We start from the raw sequence: 27600 nt of genomic DNA on the forward strand, positions 1-27600 counted from the left end.
AGTGTCTGGAGATACACACATACCTAGGATGTATGACCACTAAGTGGAGAGGTAGTAGAAAAGATTAAAAAATTGAAATCATTGAACTAGGTAACTTTAAGATCTATGACATTTAACACTTAGGCCTGACACTTTTGAGATGGCATTCCTAAGAAAAAAAGAGGCAAAGATAAATAATCATAAGAGTGAAGTAATTCCTTATTCCTCTAGTTTAACCACAGCAAAGACAAACGTGGCTCATTCACCCACAACAAATTCAGGCCTTACCACTTTATTCTAGCTGTATGTATTCTCCCATTTAATGGATGTTCATTGAGACATAATCTACAATTGCTAAATATGAAAACATTGTGGTGTAGACACAGATTTCGTTTTCATAAAATTAACAATTTATTGGAAAAAATAAAAATCTAACAAGTAATTATAATTAAAATATGGGTGTTGAGATTGTGCAGATGTAGGACATTGTGCTGGTCTTAAAACATGATGACAGGGGCACCTGGGTGGCTCAGTGGGTTAAGTGTCTGCTTTCAGCTCAGGTTATGATCCTGGGTGAGGTTAGTGGGATGGGCCTGGGATCCAGCCCCATGTCCAGCTCCCTGCTCAGAGCAGAGTCTGTTCTCCCTCTTGCTCTGTCCCTCCCCTCACTTGTGCATGCTCTCTCTCTCAAACAAATAAATAAAATCTTAGGAAAAAAAAAACCATGATGACAAATTATTTGATACTTCCTCTTTTTAAGAATTTGGAGCTAAACTCCCTTTACTTGAATCTGGTTAGGCTTATAACTACTTTGATCAATAGGCAAAATAGAAGTAACACTATGTGATTTCTAGGTCATATGGCTTCTGCCTTGCTTATTGGAAGATGAGTTTCTGGAGCCCTGTGGTACCTTGTAGGAAGTCCAGCTGCTCTGAGCCCACTGTGCTTTGAAGGAGTCAAGCTTCAGACAGAGACCATGTGGAGCCCCAGAGCTCCTGCTACTCCTAAATTTCTAGTCAACCCAGTCCAATGAAAAGAGGAAGTCATCAAATTATTCCAGCTCCAGGCATTCAAGCCACTCCTAGCCATTCATGTCTTCAAAGGTCTGATAGTCCAGACATCATGGAGCAGAGATAAGCCATCCTCCATGGGACTTGTCTAAACTCCTAACCCAATGAATCCAAAGCACAATAATAACATCATTTTTGTCCCATGCCAACAAGTTAAGGGATGGTTTGTCACAACATTTCATCACAACAGGTCTACGAGAACATGTATTAAGACCTAACCTTGTTTAGGGGCCGAGGAAGTCACATTTGAGCAGAGACATGAAGGAGTAAGAATTAGCTATGAGAGTGTTCTCAAAAGATGCAGTCTGAAGAGCCAGTGGAGGCAAGAAAAATACTGGGGCCCTTCAGGAGCTGGTAGTGTTCAGGAGTCTAAAGAGGAGTCGGATGGGCAAGAGTCAGGTGGGAGGGGCGCCAGGGTAGCTCAGTGGTTGAGCGTCTGCCTTTGGCTCTGGTTGTAATCCCAGAGTCCCAGATCAAGTCCCTCATCAGGCTCCACACAAGGGAGCCTGCTTCTCCCTCTGCCTATGTCTCTGCTTCTGTGTTTCTAATGAATAAATAAATAAAATCTTAAAAAAGAAAACCAGTCAGGTGGGAGGTAAAAGATGAAGTAGAGTCTGACCATGGTCATCTCATAAGCAATATTATGGCATCTGAACTTTATCAGAAGTGTGAAGATGAAGCACTGAAGAGTTTTTTTTGTATCAGAATCACATGACTGGATGTGTTTGCATTGCAGGCAAGGATGAAATAGTGAGAAGTTATAGCTTTAATTCTGGTGAGAGATAACAGTAGACTGATGAAGAATAGCGATAGAGACCAATATTCAAAAGGTAAATTCATGGGATTTACTAAGCCTTTGGCTGTGGAAATGGGGAGTGAGAGAGGGAGGAGTCACCTGACTGGGCAGCAGGGTGAGTGGTGGTTTCCTTTACCCAAAAGGAAATAGTAGAAGAAGAACAGATTAGAAGCGTTGATGAGGAAGCGTTGCTTCCTCTGGGGCATGGAGAATTTGAAGTGCCAGAGAGACATCCATGTGGCAGTCAGGAGACAGTTGGTTAAACATTATAGGTAAGGAGGAGAGTATGCAGAGGAACTAATATTGGAGTATTTTAATCCAGGTACTTTATAGATGGTATTTCCTTTAATTCTGATAACAACCATGTGGGACCTGCCTAAGATCAGAGAGACAGAAAGTATAGGGTTGAAATTTCAATATAGATCTTCTTACTCTGGTTCAAAGTGAAAGACCTGTACTCTTTTCCACTTCTAAAAATCACAGTGTGGGCCTTTGGATTTGGAAAGCAGCAAAATCAGCATTTGGGAATGCCTCTCCAGTCAGTCTAGTGGGTGACCTGAAAAGCTACAGTTTGAAAAGCGGCCAGAGACAAAGAAAGCTATCCAACTGATCTAAGCCACAGTGGAGACAGCAGTGCCGCTTGGCCCTATGGCATCACGGATTCCCTGATGTATTCTGGAGGGTCAGAATGTTCCATAGAGCTTGTCTAATACCCTCAGGACTGGATAGCACACTCAGGTCTTCTTTGCAGTTTTCTTTTAAGAACCAGCTCTTGGTTCACTAATGGACCCTGACAATTATTATGATGACTAGCATTTGTCAAGCAGGCACAATGTAGTAGGCTTTGTAGTGAGTGCTCCCATGTTCTAATTTATTTATTTCTCAGAACAACCTTATAAGATAGTATTATTTTTTTAATCTACCTTTTATAGACTAGTGTAGGTACCAACTGGACTATTGACTTTAAGACACCAGGTGATAATAAGACTCCAGGTATTCATAATGAGCTGGATGTTATCTGAGCCACCTGGCCATAAAGCTGGGAGTGACTAGCAACATGGACTAATGAAATGAAAGTAGATTGAGCTTGACCATGAGCATGACTGGAAGACACAGATAATTTTTATGAACAGGTGGCTCACCTTCCACACTGACATCACTCCTTCAACCCACACATATGGCCCAAGGGGCATTCTCAATAACTAGCTGACTGGAGAAGAAAAAAAAAATGAGCCAGTTTTATAGCCAGGTCTATACATATCCTGGCCCCAGACAGATGTAAACTGCTATGATGAGTAGCTCTGCTCTGAAATCTCCCTGAAAGATGGTAGAGAGAAGAGAAATTTTCCAAGTGGGTATAATTTCAAGAGGACTATCTTAATGTTCACTTCACCTGAGGTAAAGGATTAGGTAACTGCCACACATTAGGTACTTGAATATTTTTAAAAAATTATTTATTTATTTATTCATGAGAGATCCACAGAGAGAGGCAGAGACACAGGCAGAGGGAGAAGCAGGCTCCATGCAGGGAGCCAGACGTGGGACTCGATCCTGGGTCTCCGGGATCACGCCCTGGGCCCAAGGCAGGCGCTCAACCGCTGAGCCACCCAGGCGTCCCCGTACTTGAATATTTTTAAGTAAATGAATAATGATGGATTAATAACAATTTGTAGGTGGTAGTTAATAGTTTGGCCAGCTGATTAGGGACATTGAAGGAATATGATTGGAGGATTTGTGACAGGAAGAGTCAGAGAGATAATGTGTGTGGGAAAGTTCCCCTAATGGAACTGGTTCAGAGTGTGGGAATAATATATGGGTGATTTTATTTTTTTTTTATTTTTTATTTTTATTTTATTTTATTTTTTTAAAGAATTAGATGGAAGAGATGATCTGCTATATGTGTGTCAGTCTTCTTCTCCAACAAATTAATACTTGTTCAGTGGGCTCATGGTACAATTCTCCCACTGGTGGGAACAAAAGTTATACACTGCTCTGTTACATGAATTTACCCTCATCAAGGCTGATCTGATTTTGTCAAGGACAAAATACAGCAGGGATTTAGACAGTGTTAACTCGTTACAACGTTATATCACACTCATTCTATCAGGGGAAAGGCAAAAAGAATTTGGATTTTCTTTCCCTGTACACCATGTTTGCACCATTTGTGCACCGTTGTTGCATTCTACAAGATGATGCTTCTTCCTAAGGAATTCCCTAACTGTGTAAGATGTAGGGCAATGGGCTGAAGCCCCCATGCTGCTGTCCTTATAAAACAAAGAAATGGCCTATTGAATACTTAGATATATCATGAGCTGTGAGACAGTATTTTGTGAGGTTGGGTGTTACTTTACAGGAGGCGGTTTTGCTCTGAAGTAGTAGCTAATATATTATCCTGTTTCTCCACACAACCAGATCATATAAAGTGGGAATGGTGCTTTTCACTATTAACCCTAAAGACCCATTTGCAAAATCTCTTTTTCCCCATCCCTGAGACTCTAGTCTCTGCTGGTTTTAACTTCTAATACTGCCACTGGGAGGATAACAATGGTTACATTGAAATGGGAGCTGATGCAAATATTTGCCTTTGAGGGTTTATCATACCAGTTAGTAAACAAGTAGAAAAGGAGGTTCTACTTGTGGAACAGTTGACATCAGAGGTGGAACAGTTGACATTTGGAACAGTTGACATCCGAAGGAAATAGGACTGCTGTCATTTAACAACAGAGGCAGGAAGAAGTAGGTGACCTCTAAGGAACTCCTAGGATATCTTCTGGCATTGCATGGTCAATGGTAAAAGTCACCATACATAAGCCGGTATAGGTCAACCCATTAGGTAAAGAACTTCACCCAGCCAAGATGCTGGCTGAAAGCAAAGAGCAAATGTAATGCATAATAGAAAAGAAAAATTATAAATAAATTTGAATTATGATTTTCACCACATACACACATATACATACATACATACATTTATAAATACAGATCTTCCTCGACTTAATAAAAATCTTAATAAACCCATAGTAAGTTGAAAATATTGTCATTTGAAAATGTCAATAACACACCTGACCTGGCAAACATCATAGCTTAGCCTAGCCTACTGTGAGTGTGCTCAAAACACTTCCATTAGACTACAGTTGAGCAAAATTATCTAAAACAAAGCCTATTTTATAATAAAGTGTGGAATATCTCATGTAATTTATTAAATACTGTGCTAAAAGTGAAAAAAGGAATGGTTGTATGGGTGTAAGTGTACCGATTGTTTACCCTTGTGTGGCTAACTAGAAACTGCAGCTTGCTGCCACTGCCCACTCTCAGGAGAGAGTATCACACTGCATATCAGTAGCCCAGGAAAAGATCCAAATCCAAAATTCATTATATATAATTTTTATATATATATATATATATATGTGTGTGTGTGTGTGTGTGTGTATGTGTGTATGTATATGTATACACACACACACACACACACACTAATTTTCTGTCTGCTTTCTTCACCTCTCTTTTCCTTCCAATTTTACATAAGGCATGCTTATTGGTAGTAATCTAAAATTTAGTCCATAAGTCATGGAATATTGGGATGGATCATAATAGAACCAGAGGACAAAAAAGCAAAAAGACATCATTTAGAGATCTTCAATTTAGAGCTAGACAAAATGTAATACATGAGACTTCGAGTTGATTCCCTTTAAGATGAGGTAAGCATGTTTTGAGTTGTAAAAGGTAAAATTATTGTGTTAGGTGGAAGGAAATTTATTGGCAGTGTGGTATGAAAAGAAGGGTATGTTGATTTTGCCAACTCTAACTGTGGACTATAAGAGACATCTTTTTAAACTTTCTTTCCTTTTCTCAGCTTCTGAGTCCTTCTTTTGAAGAAATTTCCCCTGTAAAGTGATGTCCGATACTTGCTTTCCCACCTTGGCAGCTGGCTCATGAGCATGTGATCTGAGTTCAGCCCATCAGCTGCCTCACTTGGAAGCCAGTAATGCAAAGAGGCAGGGCCTGTGGAGACACTGTGAAGGCTACTGGTGGCAGCAGCGTGCCAGGAGTGTGACTAAAAGCACTACCAACTGGGACATCTGGAGTCCAGAGATGGCAGAGGAGGAGGTGCAAACTGTCGCATCTAATGGGCTGTGGCTGGACTTGCTGGGATGAGTCTGTGCAGGGAGTTGGAGTACAGTCTTGCCTCTTCTTATCTTTCCAGCCTCTATTATTCCCAGACATTTTCTAAGCTCAGTTCTGCAAATGATTCTGTAAACTACCCTAATATGAAATGTTTTTATTGCAAAATCCAAGCGGAAATGATTTCTGTTGTTTGTAAACTAGAACCCTAGTTAATACAAGGAGGCTAGGCTAGATGCTTTCCCAGCTCTAAAACTACATGACTCTATCAAACTCATATTAAAATACAGAAAGTAAGAAAATAACCTAGATCATAAACACGTTCCTTTCACTATTACTATTAACTACTAGTTAATAGTAACTATTAGTTACTATTTAATATCATCTGATAGCTGTGTGTGTGTGTGTGTGTTCCTTACAGGAGTAGTGCCAAGCAAGGAAGGGAAGGGTAAACAAGTGCTTGAAGCTATATTGAATCCATCATAGTGATATTTTGAGGAGGTTACCATTACATTTCTCCCAGCCTGTGGCTTTATACATCCTTCATCTAACCATGCTTGCCAAGTTTCCGCCTGCCTAGCCCTGCAGCTTTAGAAAATCTTCCTAGAGTTTATGCCTAATAGGTCAGTGTGTCATTGCCTGAAAGTGCTTAGTAAAACTCCCTTGCTAAGGAGTTGGTGATTAAAAACCTTTGTAACCTAAACAGTGGTTGCCTCTACTTCACTCACAAGACCATGTGGGGCATCGGAGAACAAGCATCCCTTTGCTGTAGAAAAGACATAGCAAAAAAAAAAAAAAAAAAAAAAAAAAAAAAAAAAAAAAAAAAAGAAAAGACATAGCAAATCATTTGCCTCTCCATATTGGTATAAATGTTGAAATGATAGCATCTGTGGTCACTTCATTGACACATACATATGAAGGACAAATAGTTATGGGTACTAAAGGGAACCAACAATGCACATTTGTATAAAAATGTATTATAACAGGTTTCTGAATATTGCCAACCCTCAACCAAACACATACCTGCTGACATTCCATTTTATGTCCTAAACAAGTAACTGCAACAGACAGATCAATGTGGCATTTGGTAGAAATCCAGTAGCTTTTTTAATGAGCAAAGATTTCTAAAATCAAAAATCAAAGTTGTAAATAATAAATTAAAGCAGCCCAAACTCCTAAACAAATGGTACTCTCTGATTGCTATGGTTTGGAAAGGATCATAGATCTGAAGCTGGACCTGCCTACCTCAGGAGATAAATCATCATCCAAGACCTCTACAATGACCCTTAGCTGAGCCATCTCTCTGCCCAGCTGGTGCTCCGTCTGCCCACTGGCACAAGATTGCTTATTTATATTCACATTAAAATTACTGTACATTACTTTGTTCATAAACTTCTAAGCCTCCCTCTGTCAACTATGCTTGTTCAGCTAAAATGCATTTAAGAACTATTACAATAGTCCTTAACAATACAATATTACAATTAAGTCCAAATATTTTTTATTCATTCTCCAATATATGAAAATACACACACTCACACACATACATGCCATAGTTAGTTATGTTATACTGATGAGCATGTTCATTTTTAAAAGGATTTTATTTATTCATGAGAGACACAGAGAGGCAGAGACACAGGCAGAGGGAGAACAGGCTCCCTCAGGGAGTCCGAAGTGGGACTTGATCCTAGGACCCCAGGGTCACAACCTGAGCCAAAGGCAGACGCTCAACACTGAGCCACCCATGTGCCCCCGATGAGCAGGTTCTAAGTATTATTATTTTTAGACAGAATTGCCTCTATGGGTTGGAAAAATGGTTTTTTGGTTACCAGTGGGGTCTATTTCAGTCTTTTACATTAATACTAATTTGTGAAACATTTCTATTATCATTTAAAAGACAAAGCAAACAGTCTTAGTAAGAACTATATTTGTTTAATGTCTCACAGTGATCCTTGGTCGACATTATTTGGAACATCCACTTGGAATGGGGATTTGGTTGACAGAGATTTAATGAACAAGAGCATTCTACTAATTTTGGGAAATCTCTTGCTGAGAAGCAAAAACATAACAAATGCTGGTAAAGTTTCTGTTGAAGTCACTCTAATAAACATACTCTTTAAAAATCACAGATTAGACTGTGAACCCACTTTAAATGCCCTTAATGCCTTCCAATACAACATGCTGAATTTTGTATATTGTTAAGAAAAGGCATGGAAAATAGAGAGAAACATCTGGTTTTACTACTTAGAAAATGCAATAATTGTCAATTTCCTGCTGTTGGCAAGCACCCCAAAACACACACTAGATTAACAAAGGCAATTTAGTGTTAGGAAGGCAGCTGGCTCTAGTTTCTTCCTTCCCAAATGGTCATCACCATCTTAAACTTCAAATATGTACTGTGTTGCAACATAGAAAAACTACCTTCTTTCAGAAACAATAACTAAAAACTAGTGTTTGTTATTACACAAAGCATTACTTTCTCCATTAAACACACACCCAGGCACCTGTATGCACACGCACACACATACACACCTGCTTAGAGAGAAACCTGCAAGATTTTTGCTTACAGAGGATTCTTGAATTGATAAAATCCTCCATGAACATAAAGTTTCACCTCCATAACTTCCCTGGACTATTTCAATGAAGGAATAGCATCAGAATTTAAAAATTCAGGGCACATCTACAAAGGATGGGATCTTCTCAAGAACGCAGTAGATTATTTGGGTCCATACTTCAAAAAATAGAAAAAGAAGTCCTGTATACTGGTCCTCAAACTTCACTGCACTTTAGAATCCCCTGAAGATATTAAAAAAATGGTTGGGACCAAGATCCCATTGCTACAGATTCTGATTTAATTTATTTGGGGCCTGGCCTGGGCATTACGACTTTCAAATACTCCCCAGGTGATGCTGTTGTAATCAAGAATGCAACCAAGAATGCAAAGTGCTCTAGGATTATATTAGCATTGACCAAAGAAGTTCTTTTTTTTTTAATTTTTTATTTATTTATGATAGTCACAGAGAGAGAGGGGCAGAGACACAGGCAGAGGAAGAAGCAGGCTCCATGCACCGGAACCCGATGTGGGATTCGATCCCGGGTCTCCAGGATCGCACCCTGGGCCAAAGGCAGGGGCCAAACCGCTGCGCCACCCAGGGATCCCCCGACCAAAGAAGTTCTTACATCTTTACCTTCCATTTGTTGGTCATGCTGGCTTCATTCAGGCATCTGGTTATGAAATGCTAGCCAGAGGAGCTACTTAGCCAAGAAAGTCTGTTTTAGAAATCTTTAAATTACCTTTTAGAGCATACAGTTAAAATTTTAAATACATTAAAGTTATTACAAAGGAGGTAAGTGGGAAAGGCAGGCTTTTTATTAAATTACAAAGAACAACAGTGAATATAAATAAGTGAAATGTCACAATTACATCCATCCTTGTAAAAATAACAGTTGGCAAATACAGAGGAAGGAGAGTCTATGTTAGCTGCACTTCAGAGAGCTGAGCTTCAGAAAAGTTAGAGACTGAACATTTTAACAAGCATTTACAAAATGTCATCATGACAAGAGGAGAGAAGGCCCTCTGCATGGAAAAATGATCTAATTTCTGCATATTTACTCTGCAACTTTCAATGGTAATGGGAAGCAATGATGCTTTCTGCTCTTCCCTGTGCATATCTGACATAAAGAATGCTCAGTAAAGGGGTACCTGGCTGGCTCAGTCAGAAGAGCACGTGAATCTTGATTTCAGGGATTTGAGTTCCAGCCCCATGTTGGGTGTAGAGATTACTTAAAAATAAAATCTTAGGGGCGCCTGGATAGCTCAGGTGGTTAAGCGGTTAAGCATCTGACTTGATTTTGGCTCAGGTCATGATCTCAAGGTCGTAAGATCACACCCAGTGTCAGGCTTTGCGCTGTTAGATGGTGGACCCTGCTTAAAATTCTCTCTCTCCCTCTGCTCCTCCCCATGCTCATTCACATGCACACGTGTGCTATCTCTCTCTCTCAAATAAACAAATACATCTTTAAAAAAAAAATCCAATTCCACCGGTCACTTTTTACATCTTTAAGTGTGGCTACAAGAAAATTTTAAATTGTATATTTGATTTGCATAATATTTCTATTGGATAGTACTGCCTATACCCTGGAGAGATAGAAGGATGAGATGAAATTGAACAGGGTAATGAGGACCCTGAACAGTGTCAGAATCCGTAGGTTAACCAGTCATTCCATCATTCCATCGGAGACTGAAGTTGGTATTTTACACGCCCCCGCGCCCCACCCCACCGCCAAACGAAGAGAGATAATCCAAAATGAGATCATTTTGAAATGAAAGAGCCTGAGATACTTTTATTTTTTTATTTTTAAAGATTTTATTTATTTAATCATGTGAGAGGGATAGAGAGGCAGAGACACAGGCAGAGGGAGAAGCAGGCTCCATGCAGGGAGCCCGACGTGGGACTCGATCCCGAGTCTCCAGGATCATGCCTTGGGCTGAAGGCGGCGCTAAACCACTGAGCCAGCCGGGCTGCTACTTGAGATACTTTTAATGGAAAAGTTTTCATCTTTGTTCACTACCCTGCATGATGGGGTCTCATTTAAGAAGTTGAGATCAGTTATTATTCTTCACACATTTGGGAATGATGTGAGTAAATACTTGACCTCAATACAAAGTAAAGTCTTTTATAGAGTTGATATCATACTTTTATGTAAATTTTGAACCCTGCTTGGTTAATCATCCTGTATACATTAATCTCTTACCAACATGAAGAAACATATATTGTCCTAGCAAAACAGATCTAAAAAGTAATACTGAAACGGAATGCCATTTGGAAATAAAAAGGAAAAAACAATACTTGCTATAACAGGGATGAGCCTCAAAAACATTATGCTAAGGAAAAGAACTCAGATGCATTACATTTATATAAAATGTCCAGAAAAGGCAAATCTATTGAGGCAGAAATAGATTAGTGGTTATTTGGGACTTGGGAGTAGGATCAGGAAATAATGGAAATGGGTGTGAGTGATTTTTCTGGGATGATATAAATGATGTAAAACTAGACTATAGCAATGGTTGTACAACTACACAAATTTACTAAAAATTATTGTACACTGAAAAGAGAGTTTGTAATTTATAAGTTCTTCAATAAAGAGGGTTTTTTAATGTTAAAAGCAGTAAGATTAATAACTTTCTATAGAGCATTCTAAATTTTTGCACATTATTATGAAAAGATGTGGAAAACAGACAAATAGAAAAAATTGAAAACTATAAGTAACCTTGCCTTTGGCAAATACCCTAATATCTACCAATTTATTGTTAGGACATCAAAAATGAGATGTAAACTATTTAGAAATTAGATAATGAAACGCTATTTCAAAACTTGTAGAATGCAGCTAAAGAGACAGGGAAAAAAGGAACCTATAGCTAAATATATTTATTAGAAAATAAGAGATTGGGAACAAACTAACTAAATCTTTCAACCTAAGAGGATAGAAATAGCTCAATAATATTCAAGACCATGTTTCTTTCTCTGTCTTACCTCAAACTCTACTCCTAATGAAACAAGTCCTCATATTTTACCTAATCTAAATACTTGATGGACATTTGTCACCTCTGTGTCCCTTCCTAGTTCATAAACTTTTCCTCACACAGCTACTAAAAAAAATCTAGAATTCGCTTCTTGGTCATCAATTTCTACTTATTCCAAAATAATTTTGAAGCCTTCACCAGAAAAAATCCCATGAAATCTTTTGAAGAAGCTGAGAGAAGACTTGAACTGGAGAGCTATTCCAGAAGGATGATCCTAGATTAGAGATTAAGTTTGGTATGTATTCTTTAACAAAATTTCAATGCAAACAATCAACAGAATTTTTCTCTTTTTTTTCTTTTTTTTATTTATGATAGTCACAGAGAGAGAGAGGCAGAGACACAGGCAGAGGGAGAAGCAGGCTCCATCCACCGGGAGCCCGATGTGGGATTCGATCCTGGGTCTCCAGGATCGCACCCTGGGCCAAAGGCAGGCGCCAAACCGCTGCACCACTCAGGGATCCCCAGAATTTTTTAAAATGAAATTTGACGTAGGAAAAAGATATTTTTGAAAAGAATAATGAGTGAACACTTGCTCTATCAAATAGCAAAACAGATTAATTAAAACAGCACAGTATCGATGTAGAAATATAAATATAGATCAGTCTTTATTTAATCTAATCAAGAGTCCATATGGATATGAAAGTATAATTAGAAGTATAATACATAATAAAGGTGGCATTTCAACTCAGTGAGTTAGGATGAATCATTAAATAATTGATGCTGAGACAGTTGCCTATCAATTTAAACCAAAAAATGAAAGTCAGACACTTAGTTCATAGCATTCTTGGAAATAAAGTCCAGATGGCTAAATTTTAGAAGAAATGTGGATAATACTTACTATTTTCAAAGAATTAGGTACATCTATTTGCAGAGATGCTACATATAATTTTAAAGTTTGTGTTTTGCAAACGTGATGCTGGACCAGGATTATAAACAGGGAATGAGTCCACTTTTGCTGCTGCTTGTCAAGCTGACTGCCATGGTTCAGAAAGGGGTCTTTTCCTAATTTGTCTATTCAGGTAGAGAATCTGTGCAGTTTGCCATTAAAACAGCACCTTTTCTAATTGGCACAAAAATCTTAAATGCTAGCAGTAATAAAAAATAGTTAATAATAGGTAAACTTATAGATACACAAATGCTTTTTTTTTTATTATATCACAAATGCTTTTATAAACACAAATGGTTAAAAAAAAATAAAAAAAAAAACACAAATGGTTGTTATAAATTGAACATGTCCCTCTAAAATTCATATGTTGAAGTCCCAATACCCAATGTGATGGTGTTTGGAGATGAGGCCTTTGGGAAATAATTAAATTTAGATGAGGTCATGAGGGTAGACCCTCATGAAGGGATTAGTGTCCTTGTGAGACAAGACATCAGAGAGCTACCGTCTCTCTCTCTCCACCTACGGACACAAAGCAAGAAAACAGTTGTCTAAAAGCCAGAAAGAATTCTCCCCCAGAAAATCACCATGCTGGCATGTTGATCATGGACTTTTAGTCTTTTTCTCTTTTTGTGAGAAAATAAATTTCTGTTGTTTAAGCCACCAGTCTATAGTATTTTGTTATGTCAGCTGGAGTTAATACAATAGTATTATATTATAAAATGTATTGGGTTTTTTTTTGTTTTTGTTTTTAAACTCATTTTTTATATAGGTACACATAGTATGTATGCACATGTATGAGTAAATAACTGATAACAGAAAGGACTTCAAGAGAAGACATTATATGACAGTAGTGATCAAAGGGCACTTTAGCTTGAACCTCGTGTTTTATTTTTAATAAAATGTCTCGTTATTACATGTTTTATCTAAAATGTTAAAATGCTTAAATATTTTGAGAAAAATATTATTAGGAAGTCTCTTATGTTTTAAAATTTCAATTGATAGTAATCACTTATAGTTAATGTGTGCTACATTCAGTACTTCTTTAATCCTTGCAACACCCCTATAAAGTAGACACTAGATATGCCTTTATTGTACAGATAAAGAAATTTAAGCACAGGGAAGTTGAACAACTTACCCCAAAGTCATATAGTTATAAAGTATGGAGCCAGGATTCTAATGTCGACAACCTGATTAAAGAACCTTCCCTCTTAACTTCTCTGACATGTTCAGAAAGAGAATAGAGCTTAGGAAATCAGGAGGTTAGTGGAAACTTTGGCAAAGACAATTTCAATAAAATAAAATAATTCTTAACTATGGGAAACAGAGGGTTGCTGGAGGGGAACTGGGTGGGAGGATGGGGTAACTGGGTGATGGACATTAAGGAGGGCACATGATGTGATGAGCACTGGGTGTTATGTGGAAGTGCCGAATCACTAAACCTTACCTCTGAAACTAATAATACACTATATATTAAATTTAATTAAAAACATTTTTAAATGAGGGTGAAACACAGATTATAACTGAGAAGGAAGACATAATAAATAAAATGAATCACTATATCTTTTTATGCTGAACCACATGAAACTGCCAATGCTTAACCATTTCTGACCTGCAGAAATGGAATTTTCTTACAGTTTGACCTAATATATTTGGTAATTTATGGATATTGTTTTCAAGAAACTTAGAATTAAAAACTAGAAAAAGAAAATGAACAACAGAAGTTTTTAAACCCTCAAGGCCATGGGTGTGTGTTTTTCACAGATCTAGAAACTGTTTCAAGCTTTTATTCTGATGCAAAAACATGTGCCTCCAGTTAAAAAATTAAATATGAAAAAAAAAAAAATTAAATATGAGATTTGTGAACTGTATTTAGTAGTAGAGAAAAAAAATACCTAGCCAGATTTCTTAGTGTCAGGGTGGTTATAAAAGAACAGAACTTCTGGTTCTTGCCAGAAGCAAAAGTTACCAGTAGTTTTTACATATTGAACTCCATCTCCCTAAGTCACAGAATGAGGACAATGCTTTCATCTACAACATTATCCAACATTTTCGGGAAACAATTTTTTGATACATTATATTATCCTGATGTTTTAATGAACTTCTCCACTGATTTCCCACTGGCATGCAAATATTAGGCTCATAACTATCCAAATCTACATTTCACATGAGTTGAACCTGCAGATCATAGACCCCTAAAATTTGATAGCTCATTTAACCCTCAGAAACGATCCAGTTCAATTTTACAAAAAAACAAGGTAGAACTTCATAGAAGTTAAACAAATGGCTTTGGCCAAGTCATACACTATTCAATGAACATTTAAGACTAAAACCCTGGTCCCCTGATTCCTAGTACTTAGTACTCTTTTTGCTATGTGTGACATGCCTATTTTTTCCTGTTATGTAATGCAGATTAATCTGATTTTCCTTTTCTTCTTTTCAACTGGAGTTCTGAGTCAGCTAATCTTGATAATTATTGGAACAGGAAGCAAAAGACTGAAATGGCTCTGTAATCAAAGAAACTCCCTGGCTCTGAGGGGGAGATTCTATTAGAAGCATGCCTGCTAGATGCTGGGACCTCACATCTGTTCTGTTATTCCCACCCCCTTTAATTCCTATGGCTCTCTCTTGTTTTTCCAGCATAGCTTCAGACTACCTAACCAGCCTTTGGCCTCCACCATTGTCTTGTTCTTTAGTGGGATTTTTTGTCTCTGACCCATGGCATGACCTATTTGCTGGTATCCACCTTATCTTAGTTTGTGCTTGTTTGGCTGGTTTCTCATTGGCTGTTTTACCTCTTAGCCTTGAGCCTTGGCTTTTCTGTATTCTTAGTTTTCTCCATAACGATTAAACTGAACTCTAAAATTCTGAGATATCTCAAAAATGATGTAAATTTCATCCAGAAAATCTTTAGGAATTGTCTGGCATCTACATGGAACTTCAGATTTACTCTGCAAACTTGGTGACTGGAGTTTGAGATAACTGTCCCATGGGTCACAAAGGAAGCTTCCTAGATGTAAGTGAACCTCGTTGTATAAAATGGTTATATTTTCCAATATAAGTCTAAGGGGTAATTTTCATTATTTATTTTTTAAAAAGATTTATTTATGTATTTGAGAGAGAGAGTGGGGAAGGGGCAGAGGGAGAGAGAATATCCAAGCAGATCCCAAAAAGGGACTCAATCTCATGAACCATGAGATCAAGACCTGAGTTGAAACCAAGAGTCAGAAGCCCAACTGACTGAGCCACCCAAGCACCCCTATGAGGTAATTTTTAAATAGACTTTATTTTTAGAGCAGTTTTAGGTTCACAGCAAAATTTAGCAGAAACTACAGAGTTCCAGGCAAGTTTTTTACACTAACAGTAAAGTTACTGTGACCCCCTTTGTGAAACAAAAGAGCTATTCTTAATTTATCTCTTGTTAAAATCTACTCAGAAGCCAGTTATCAATTTATTATCTCATAACTCCAAACCTACCCTTCATTGCCTACTCTAAGAAAGTAGAGCTACACCCTGTGACTATTTCTCCCTTTCAGCTGGCACAATGTTATGTCAGAAAGGGGTTCTGGAAAGATGGTGATGGAAGAAGTGGCCTTCTTTCCTGTTTCCGGTGTTTACTCCTTCTTGCTTCTACCATATGTCTGCCTGCTGCATGTGTGGGGTACACCCAGTGGCACCTGTGCCCATGGAGCTCCAATGGCACTCAATGATCAGCTTCCCATCAAATTTCAGAGGCACTCCCATGGTCAGATTCCCACTAAGTTTTGCAGGCCTCCCAGTGGTTGACTTCTAGCTTTGGCCTCCTATTCTCAGGCAGGGTGTTTCCTGCTTGCCCAGTGACTATGAACATATGCTGGTTGAGCCCATCTAAGAACTTCACTATGCAGGGAACCCCAACCGTGTCTTCTACAATGAGGTTTGAATCCCAACCATGGAGTGTGTGTGGGGGGGTGGGGACCCTTCCACATTTGTTTCTGCTATGGGAACCTTCATTCAGTCCTGGGATTTTCTTTAAAGTTCTCTTTATCTCTTTATATAACAGAAGTTTTCTATTAGAATTAGTAATTCTTTATCTTAAATTTTCCTTATTCAAATTACTATGTTGTCTCTGTCTCCTCACTGACCCTGATTGATACAGTAAACTTGGAAAAGTAATTTTAATTTCTCAGGGTACTCATTCATAAAATGAGGACACTGGGTTAGTTGATCTCAAATGTCCTTTTCAGCTCTAAAATTATACCATTCCAAGAAATCCTCTGTGTTTTTCTATATAGGGTGCATTCTAAGTATACTAGAACGAATTACATACAGGTATAATTGTGTACTGCCTTCCCCAGTCATCCTCACAGTAAATGGGTCTCCCTTCTTAACTGAATAATGGTTTCCTCCTTCTAGGTCAACATATTCAGTCACAGCAGCAGCCAGTATCATTTCATGCACACAGTGGGCAATCAAACACTATAAAATTGTCTCTGAGGGTTTTAACTAGGAAGCTATCTAAGGAACTAAATGGCAAGCTAGAGATTTGTGTATGAATATAAGACTGAAATGCATTATAAGTATCATTTTATCTATTTGTGAATATAAATATTGTAAGAACACATTAAGTATAGAAAAATCCTCCCTCTGCTACTGGTTACCCTACCACCTCCATCACTATGCAATTTAAGATTTTTCTTTTACCTTTCTCGGTCTTTCACTGATTGTTCAGCCATTAATTTCTTCAGTTCTTCCAGGCGCTGAAGATCTCTCATTTCCATTTCTTGCCACTTCTGCTCTTTTTTAGCCCAGTATTTTCTTATCTATTGTATAAATGATACACAGAATTTAAATTAACAACTGATAAGTCAAGATGAGGTGAAAAGTAATGAGAAAATATTCACTGGTTCATATAGCCAATATTGAATTTAAATGGCACTTTATCTTTTTCATTTCTTAGATCTGGCCACAGTATATTGACAACAGAAAAAAAAAATAAATGAAAACGTGAAGGTACATGTCCTGAGAAACTGCATGGTTTAACAATTTCTGAGGTGGAAACATAACTTATGCTGAGATCTAAAGTTTAAATCTAGGGCTAAAATAATTGACTTTCAGGGAACCACAATAGAAGCATGTTATTGTCTCTAAAGTATATGATCTACCTGTTACTCAAGAATATTTTTATCCCCTTATGGTAATGCAGTCTTTAACAAATATAGCTTTAAACCTATTTTTACTTTAAAAGCATGAGTTTATTTATGCTAATGGACAGCAGGATGTTGAAAGCTTTATGCTTCTGGGGAAGTGGCAGGAGATAGGTGGGAGGAAGGAGGAGAAGAAAAATTAGCAGAGTTGTGATATATAGTAGTTCTGACTTATGTGGTAAAATAAAGGACAAACTTATCCAGCTCAAAAAGGGTGAGAGCATTGTTCTTACTGGCCCTGATTTACTTCTGGTCTCTGGAAATGGAGTCAGACTGAGGAAACTGAAAGTACACATAGGGATTTTCAAGGGGATGAAACCATTATTCAAGGTCCCCTAGTGACGGGGCAGTTGAACTCAACCACTCTGGCTTGCCATTTTGTGTGTGACTCAAGAGACTGGATCTTGCTGGTAAAGAGCAGAGCACCTCCATGGTAAATGATAGTGAGTAACTGCCAGCAGAAGCTCTGTGTGTGGGACAGGTTAGCTTCACCCACAATGTGACATTGTCTCTTTTAAGAAGTAAATATGAGGGTGCCTGGGTGGCTCGGTCGGCTAAGCATCTGCCTTCAGCTCAGGTCATGATCCCAGGGACCTGTGATCGAGTCCCACAATGGGCTCCATGCCCAGTGGGGAGCCTGCTTCTTTCTCTGCTTCTACTTCTCTCTCTCTCTTTCTATCTCTCACGAATAAATAAATAAAAATTTTTTTAAAAAGTGAATATGAAAAGCTAAGTGGTTTCAGACTTTCCCTAGCAAACATGGTCTCTGACCCCTGGGAGAACTAAAAGAAGCATCCCAAGCAACATGGCCACAGGCGTCGCAAGTCCAACACCAGCAACCACAATGGAGACATCCACTTAGTGCTTAGTGAATAGATGAATAGACGCACAGTAATTTCACTCCAGACATCATTGAGATGTGAATTTGGGAAGAATGGTGACGAAGCTAGAAAGGTAGCAGAACCAAAGATGGGAAGTGAAAGAAGAGGGTAGGAGAGACAGACATAGGAAACACTGACGAGGTATGTTTCGGAGCCCTAACAGATAAATGCCACAGCGTTCCATCAGTGCCAGATGTGGAAATGTTAACATGGTTATATCTTCTTCCTCAGGGGTTTAAGTGGTCTTTTTTATGCTTTATGCTTTTCAGTGTTACTTTATTGTTTTACAATGTATGTGTATTTCTTTTGTAATCAGAGAAAACCTACTTCAAAACTAAATGTTTTTTAAAAAAGCAGATATTAAAGAGCATTTTCCTCTGGGCTCCAACAGACCAACACTGCTCATTTACACTCGGTGTTGGCGTTGGAGGGAAGTCAGTGGTCCTTTTGTCAACATCCTTTGACTACAAGCAGACCAACCCCAGGTTGCTGGTGTCTTCAGATTGCAGACATCATTTGGCCCGCTATCCTCTGCAGGCTCTAGAAGTAAGTCATACCTGAGGCATTTGTCATCTTAGGATCAATCATTTCCATTCCCAACTCTCTGCCATCTTCAGACATTGCTAGAACATGAGCCTCTCTCTCTCCATCTTTCTCTCTCTTTCTCCCTCTGACTCTTCCTCTCCCCCTCTTCTCTCTCTCCCTTTCTTTCTCACCTCCTCCCCCATCTCTCTCCCTCCCTCCTTCTCTTATGTGAGCACAATTTATTCTCTCTCAGTGCTTTCTACTGGGCTCTCTGAAACTCCTGTATCATCGCACACTTTGACCGTTTTGACTGCAATTCTCTTGAGTAAAGGATGAATATCTTCTGATTCCCCATGTGCCAGGAGGCTGGGGAATGGTTTGGGCATTTTCCTCTTTGTTCACTGCTGCTTTACACCCCAATGATGTTCCTCTCATGTACAAAGCTTTCTTCCTTCTGTGTTAACTGTATCTGGCTATATCACTTTCTACCTGTCCTTATCACTGGCATGTGTGGACTTCCAGGTCATTCACAGATATTCATCAAGAATTCAGATATGCGGGTCACAGCCACATAGGACTCATTGTCTAAAACAACTCTTTCCACTTTTCTACACAACTTCAGCATCTGCCTGAATGCCCTCCAATCTATTAATCTCACAGTTTCATGATTTCCTCCATTCCAGGGAGCCACCTCTTCCTCTAGGATCCTATTGTCATCAAGCACATTTCAGTTCCAATTCTGAAATTTTCAATTATAACCATCGATTTTATGACCCGAAACTACCCACTCCTTTTCTATCATCCTCTGTGTTCTGGTTGCATAATTTTATTCCTCTAGTAGAGCCCTCATCACAAGGCTTTGCTAATTAAAATGCTTGTTTCTCTCTCCCACCAGACTTCAGAAAGTGTGATGTATTTATCTGGCATTTCCAACATCAACTAAAGGGTCTAGACCATAGTATATACCTAATAAACATTTGATCGATGAATGAATCACACAATTGTAGAAACTGGCACCAAACTTATGGTTTCAACTGAATCTTCATTGATAATCAGCATTTTTTTTTTTAGCATTTCTTTTATGAACTCCTGGTTAATGCCTCTTAATTTCTCATGTCTGTATTCTAAAACCTGTTTACTATGTTAAGTTCCATATTTGCCTCTCCTTCTTCACTTTTATCAGGGGAAATGGAATCTCTAAATGATATTTTCCATGATGCCCTGCCCCTCAGAAGAAGAGATGCCTTTCTTTTGTTAAAGACTTATCCTTTTTGGGCTCTAGATCCTACTCCCCAATTCCATCTTCTCCATAACCTTTCTCCATCGTCTACCTCTCTCTCTCCCTTGTACCTTCAAACTCTTGGTCTGTACTGCTTCCTTTTCCTCACATGGAAATATATACAGGTCTCACACATTTACAAAATTTAAAAAACTTTCTTTAGATCCCCAAGACTATACTTTTATTGTTCCCTTTTCAGTCAAGCATCTTAGAATACTTTTCTTCAACTTCACATCTCCCATTTTACTCCTCACCCATGACATTCCTACCACTGCCTTCCCTCCAAATTCAGTAGTCTCACCAGTGATGTCCAAATGAGCAAACTAAATGATCCTTTTCAATCCTTATTTTACATAATGTCTTTGTGTATTTAATTCTGTCAACCTTTATCTATAGTCTTAAGATATTACTGACTTTGGCATTCATTTGTTCAACAAATATTTATTGAACACAAGCTTTAAGCCAGATACTGTGCTATGTACTTGGAGTATGATGCATAAAGAGAAATAAGGCCTCTATTTCACAGAGCTGTGACTCTCTAGAAAGAGAGAACAAATAAACATGTAAATGAAAATGAACAGAATATTACATCTCAAGTTCTAAGAAGGAAATAATTATAGAAATTATTTAGAAAAATTGGGGTAGAATTTTCATTAAGAAGGCATATTTTTGTAATGACACTTGAATTAAAACTTGAAAGATGATTGTGAGACAACTACAGGAAGAGATGGAGGGTGATCACCACAGGAAGTGGGAGCTCTAGGTCCAATAGCATTGAGTGGGAAAGACCTTGTGCATTTTCAAGACAGAGAAGAAGCCAGTACAGCTAGAGCATGTGGTATGAGTTAAGAATGAAGGTGAGATTGAGAAGCTAGCTGGGAGCTAAGTGGTAGGTGAGGATTTAGGTCTAGAAACAAGGAAAAGCTATTAGAGAGCTTAAAGCAGGGAGTGACATGATCTGACTTACATTTTTTTTAAAGGTAGCTCTGGATATTGAGTGAAGAATGGATAGTAGAGGAACAAAGGAGAAATAAGGGGACCAGATAGAAGAATAAGGTAAAAATGATCACTTGGATCAGGAAATGAAGGGACGTGTTCAGACCTGAGAAGGTTTTTGAGTGGAATCAAACTGCTCACTGAGGAATTAGATATGAAGATTGAAGAAAAAGGGAATCAAGGATGTTCCTAGCTTTTTGCTAGAGCAGTTGGTTGAATGATGGTACCAATAACTGGGATGGAAGATTGGAAGAATAACAGGTTTGGGAAAGAAAGACAACCAGGAGCTCAGTATTGAATATTAAACAGTTGACGTGATTGCAAGACCTTGAAGTGGAGATTCCAAATAAGCATACATCCGTACACCTGGGTGACTGAGGGTCAGTTCAGGGCTGGAGATCTAAATTAAGGAAATATCTATTTACAATGGTATTTGATGCCACAGGATTAGATGAGATGTCCAGGGTGAGAACATAAATAGAAGAAAAAGGTGAAAAAAAAAAAAAGAAGAAGAAAAAGGTGGCCATGTACTTTCATTCCTATCTGCCTTTTGCAAAGCTTCTTAACTAGATCGATTGCCTTTCCCTCTTTACCTGTCAGTTTTACTCTATCCTTATCATCAGGATAAATACTATCTCCTCCTTGACTCATCCTCTGAACCCTCTAGGAAAAAAATCTTAGCTCTATCCTTGGCACACCGATGACCCTTGGTGAAGATCTATTATTCTCCCTTCTTTGTCCTGCCTTGAGTTCCTGGATTTTTTTTCACAAGGCTCTGCCGCTGCATTATTACTGATATATTTCGTCTTTACTACACAACTGGCATGGTCTGCCCTGCCTGTAGCTTGCTGAATCGCTCCTGTCCATCCTTTAAGACGCAATTGTAGCATTACTCTCTCAGCCTTTCTCTTTCTCCCTCTCTTCCAGACATAGGCGTACCTTCTAAGGCACTATTTAGGTATCCTTAGTGTAGCACTTTCCATATTGGTCTGCATTATTCATCTTGGTATTATGGTACCTTGTATCATGTCTGACACAGGGCTTAATTGATTAGGTGAGTGGAAGCTTCTTCTGGTCTCTCATCCGAGAATAACAAAGTTGTGGATGGGAACAGGGCCAGCAGTTTTATTTGCAGGATGGTAAAGTCTGAACTAAGCACTTCCCTGAGGACAGTTCCATTCACTTTTTGTCAATTAATAGGAGCAGGAACTATGTGTCAAGAATTATTGGCTTTGAATGCCTCAAGCTAAAGTTAAGGCTAAGGATATTTAGCTAGCCCTTTGGGACATTTGTTGAGACACAGATTTCAAACACCCTGCTTTTCACTTTTTGAGTGATCCTTGTAACATTCCGATGATAGGGAAATCAGGCCCTAATTATGCCCCTATCTCTTCTTCTTATCTATGATTCATATTGGATGTTCCCCTTCCATAGTCCTACATTTTGCTCATTTTGATGAAGTTAAGCCAGTAAAAGTGTAAATAAACCAAATAATTTTTCTGCAACATAATGCTATGCTAACTTTTCAAAGAGCTTGAGATCATTTTTATATCCTACTTTACCTTTCTAATCTTCCAAACAATATTTCTCCTATTAAAAACTCCACTAGGAAACAATGTTTACAGCATTAGAGTACCTCAGAGTTTAATTCTAAAAAACTTGGACTGATAGTACATATCCATTAAATTATATTTTTCACTCCTTCAGTCTAAGAATTATTATAATTCAGCATGAAATAAGAATTTTTTTACACATAGAAAGCAAAAAGTTAGGACTAAAACATTATGGAAGGAAGACAGTTTGGTTTCTGACTTGAAGCAATCTGTGTGATGTTGAATCCTTGAACAAATAAGCTTCTATACCTTGCTTCCAGGTCATTATTTCAAAGGTTTTAGTGACCCATGCAGAAGGAGGTCATAATTCTTAACTAGATACATTCCCTGCAATCAATTTGACAAGCATCTATATTTCATCATATAATTCTTTCATACATTTGTGTGAATTTCTGAAAGGTAAAGAACATTCCTTACAGTATAGTATTTATTTGTATCTAGTATTGCCTCTTGCAAATGAGAAATACATGATAAACCTCTGCTAAATGAATCCAGAGAGAAATGATATGGAAAAGCAACATTGCACACAATACTTATTTCAACTTATATAAATCCAAAACTATTAATAAAGCATCCAATTAGACAATAACAATAGACAATAAACAATCAGCAGTCCACCCCCTAAGTCATGTAGGGGTGGAAGTGCATTTAATTTCAAAAGAGCCTGGGGCGCTTGGTATTTCTCTAAGTCAGATTGTCTATGAAAGTCAGATTAAAGATCTTTTTTTTCTTCCAAAGATGGACACTTTGTCACCTCTATCCCCAAAACCTTTCAGCCAACATTATCTCTTCTATACTCTGTGGTACAGACAGCTCTGTGGGCTTCAACCCAGGAAGCTTCTGATAAAACTGTGGCTCCAAAAGAATTACTTTGCATGGCATTCTTTATGCAAATATTTTGAACTCTCTATATGGGCAAGAAATCAAAATAGAAAGTCAAATTTGCAACCATCCTGCCTAGTTATTTGAATAGATCTCCTTTCAGTTCACAATTCAGACTATTTGTATTACAGCCCCGTATCAGTGCCCTAAACTTGAATATTTTTGCCACCAATCTCCAACTTGATGAACAAGTACATCCACCATTGGTAAGAGGGTAGGTTGTCATACACTTTCTGAAGAATAAATAAGAAAACCACTCGCAAAAGCCTTAAGGATTAAGAAACAAAGTTTAAGAGGGCCTGGGTGGCTCAGTTGTTGAGCATCTGCTTTTGACTCAGGTCGTGATCTGGGGGTATTTGGATCAAGTCCCGCATCAGGCTCCCTGCAGGGAGCCTGCTTCTCCTCTGCCTATATCTCTGCCTCTCTCTGTGTCTCTCATGAATACATAAATAAAATCCTAAAAAAGAAAAAAAAAGAAAAGAAACAAAGTTTAAGAATTAAAAAGTAGGGACATATGCAAAGATTTGGGTATCGGTATGTTTATTACAGCCTTAAAATGGCAAAAAGTTGAAAATAATTTAACATTCCAAAATAAGAAATTGATTAAATGCAACATTTCCCATAATGAAATACTATATAAACTCTAAAAATTATGTGGTAGGAAAACAGGAGAAAATATACAATTTATTGATAAATTTTAAAAAATAGGTTAAAAATATTATATGCAGTATGATTCCAGCTAAGTTAAACGTGTGTGTGTATATATATATATATATATATATATATATCCCCATGTATATAGAAAAAGGAATATAAGGACACTGTTAATAATTTTCTTTTGGTGCTGGTTTAGGAATTGGGGTGTATCGTATTATATTTTGAGTGCTTGTTTGTATCAACAATGGACATAAATACTTTACAATTAAAGTATGTTTTTTAAGTCTGGCCAAGAAAAATCAATAGTTAGAAGGAATATCTAAGGGACATGACTATTATTCATTCCTGAAGTTTCCAAATTCTATTTCTATACCAAGTGAGATGACAAGAATATTGCATATCCTTGTACAATAACATTTTCACTTTTTATCACTTTGCATGCAGCATCATTTTCACTTTCTAGAGAAAGTTTCATAGGACTATGGTTTAATTTTATATCATAGGCCTTATAAAGGTTGATGCAATATCATATGAGGATTGATTTAGATTCTTCTGTAAAGCAGTTCTACTAAAAATGCTATCCACTGCATGGTTTGCCTCCCTCCCCCAGTACATGCTGTCAGCTCCTGATGTGCTGGGATGTTGTCTATTATTAGCAAATAAGAGCTAAATGCTTCCTTTTAACTTTAACCATGTTCAATTACAGCACCCCTTTTTAGTCTTGGTTTGCTGACATAACTATATTCCCATCCTCTTAATTTTTTGTCTTACATTCTCTTACTAATTTTCTATTTTAATGATTCTTAATAGGAAACAGATGGCACACTCAAAATTAGAATAAATCAAGAATATAATAAGGGGACAATTGACAAAGGAGGGTTGGAATTCAGGGCAATCATAAGACATCATGCAATAGCTGGGCTGCTTTATCACCCATTGACCAGAGTCAGAGAAAGCTGTGTGAGGAGGGCCACCTGACAGGAGCTGAGAACTCTGGTGGAGGACGCAGCTGGTTATCACAACTCTGCAGGGCTAGGAGCTGGGGAAACAACTCTCCCAACATCAGTCTCCTTTCTCATCCCCACCTCCAGTGTACCATTTTGGCTGAATCTAACCAGAACCCAGAGGGCAAGGAAGCTATACAAGACAACTCCCTGGGCAACAGGAAAGAATAGAGAGTAGGTATGACCCAAGGAGGAGATGTCCAGCACAATAGTACTAATGCCTCTTATTATAATTTGCTTGGAAGTAGGTGATGTCTATATGCATAAATAAGTAACATGAATCTCTTTTAGGTGGTGTTCACTTTTTTCACTTACGAGAGCATTTTTCCATAGCAGAGCTGTCTACTTGAATTGGCAATAGCTGTTTTCTGCTGTGATGTAGTCTTATGTCCTTAGAACAATGATGAGCAAAGAAAGTATTCTGGGGTAAACACATTAGTTATCTCCCTCCTAATTGAAATGCCAGGTGGATTAAAAAATAACTGTCATGTCTTCTTTAGAAGTAAGGTCTATTTTCACTCTGAGCATTGAAATATTACATAATGATCGTGTCATATGTTGATATTGCTAAAATGAATTTGTCTGTAATCTTGTTTAATTTCTCTCTTTTCACTATTCATTAGGAAGGGAGTATATATACCGAGGATGTTGTATTTCACAGCCTGAGGTGTCACAGAGAGTAAAAAGTGAAAAGTAATCAAACCTCAGAGTCATTCAATCATAACTTCTTAGAGCTAAGGTGATTTTAGCGATCATTTAATCCAAACACCTCATTTTACATTTGAGGACACAAACCCCTCAGAAGCTGCATAACTTGCCCAAGGTCATCCACCTTGTTAGGGCCTCCTAGCTTGGCATATTCTCCTCTATATCTCAGATTTAAAGTACAGTTGTATACTGCTTGTTCATTATATTCGTTCATTCAACTAATATTTGTTGAGTGCCTCGTGCCAGGCACTGGAGATAAAACAATAAAAATAGACAAACCCCTCTTTTGTTATGGGCCTTACATTCTAGAAGAGAAAGAGAAAACAGCCAATAAATAAACAGATGGGTGGCAGGTGGAATGATAAATGCTAAGAAAAAAATACAGTAGGGTAAATGGACAGAGTGACAGGGAAGGAGGATGCTATTTGAAGTTTGGTCATTGAAGTTGAACTTTCTCTCTGATAACATGATACTGCAGTGGGATCCTGAATGAAGTGAGAGGGTGAGTTATACAGACCTCTGGTAGGACAGTATTCCAGGCGGTGGGAATAGCCAAAGCAGAAGCCTACAGGGACCTGTACCAGGGTCTTGGAAGAGGAAGAAGTAGGCTGGTATGGCTTGCGCAGAATGAGTGAGGGCAAAAGTGGCAGGATATAAGATGTAACAGACACAGATTATAGGAACTGACATAATCTGACATGAATTTTAAAAACACTTCTCTGACTGCTGTGTGGAAAATAGCCAGGAGAAGGAGAATGGGAATGGAAAAGGTGGAGGAAGAGAAATTTAAGGGATGAAGATGTTATTATAATAGCTCTGACTTAAAAGGTAGAACCTTTTATTTATGACAATAGGTGAGGGTATTGGTAGGAGATGTGCAGGGGAAAAGTAAGAGTCAAAGATAATACCAAGGCTTTTGGCTAGAGCATTGGGATAATAGGTTTCCATTTTTTGAGAAAAAAAAAAACTGGAGAAGGAGTAGGTCTACAGGGAAAAAGAAGAATACATTTTGGGCATACTAGATTTGAGGCAGTGGGCTGTGTGAATTTGGAGTTCAGGAGAGAGGCCTAGACCAGGATGTTAATTGTATTTGTCAGCCTATAAATGACATCTAAATAATACCACATTGATTGAGATCACCTAGGAAGTGTATATGCTTAGAGGATGGAGCCCCCAGGGTACTCCCAGGCCAAGAAATTAGACTGATGAGGAGGATCCATCCAAATTTATTGGAAGGAGAAACCAGTCAGGTCAAAAACAAAGGGAGATAAAAGCAGAGAGAGAGAATGGCTTCCTGGGAGCCAAGTGTCAAGTTTTCCAAGGAGGAGGTGGTGATCACTTCCATCTTAATAGTTCAAGTAAAGTGAGGACTGAGATCTCCTGGAATGAACAAGATGAAGATCAATGATGACCTTGGTAAGCACAGCTTTGCTAGACTGGAGGG

The 27600-nt window shown here is 38.1% G+C and overlaps 1 protein-coding gene across 10 annotated transcripts in view; it reads right to left on the bottom strand.

Moving 5' to 3' along the window:
* Positions 1-27600, bottom strand: part of CCDC148 (coiled-coil domain containing 148) — a 279432-nt gene that overhangs the window by 79502 nt on the left and 172330 nt on the right. For 9 of the 10 annotated variants that reach the window (XR_005990690.1, XR_005990691.1, XM_041774274.1 and 6 more), the window contains one exon: positions 17109-17227. Coding sequence is in view for 8 of the 10 variants with exons in the window: in XM_041774274.1 (XP_041630208.1) it covers positions 17109-17227 (119 nt within the window). In the remaining 2 variants the exon portion in view is untranslated. Of the gene's footprint in view, positions 1-11987; positions 12948-17108; positions 17228-27600 lie in introns of those variants that run through there. The other variant, XM_041774271.1, reaches the window with a different exon arrangement.

Source organism: Vulpes lagopus, chromosome 11 (assembly GCF_018345385.1).
Source record: "Vulpes lagopus strain Blue_001 chromosome 11, ASM1834538v1, whole genome shotgun sequence".
Taxonomy (NCBI): domain Eukaryota; kingdom Metazoa; phylum Chordata; class Mammalia; order Carnivora; family Canidae; genus Vulpes; species Vulpes lagopus.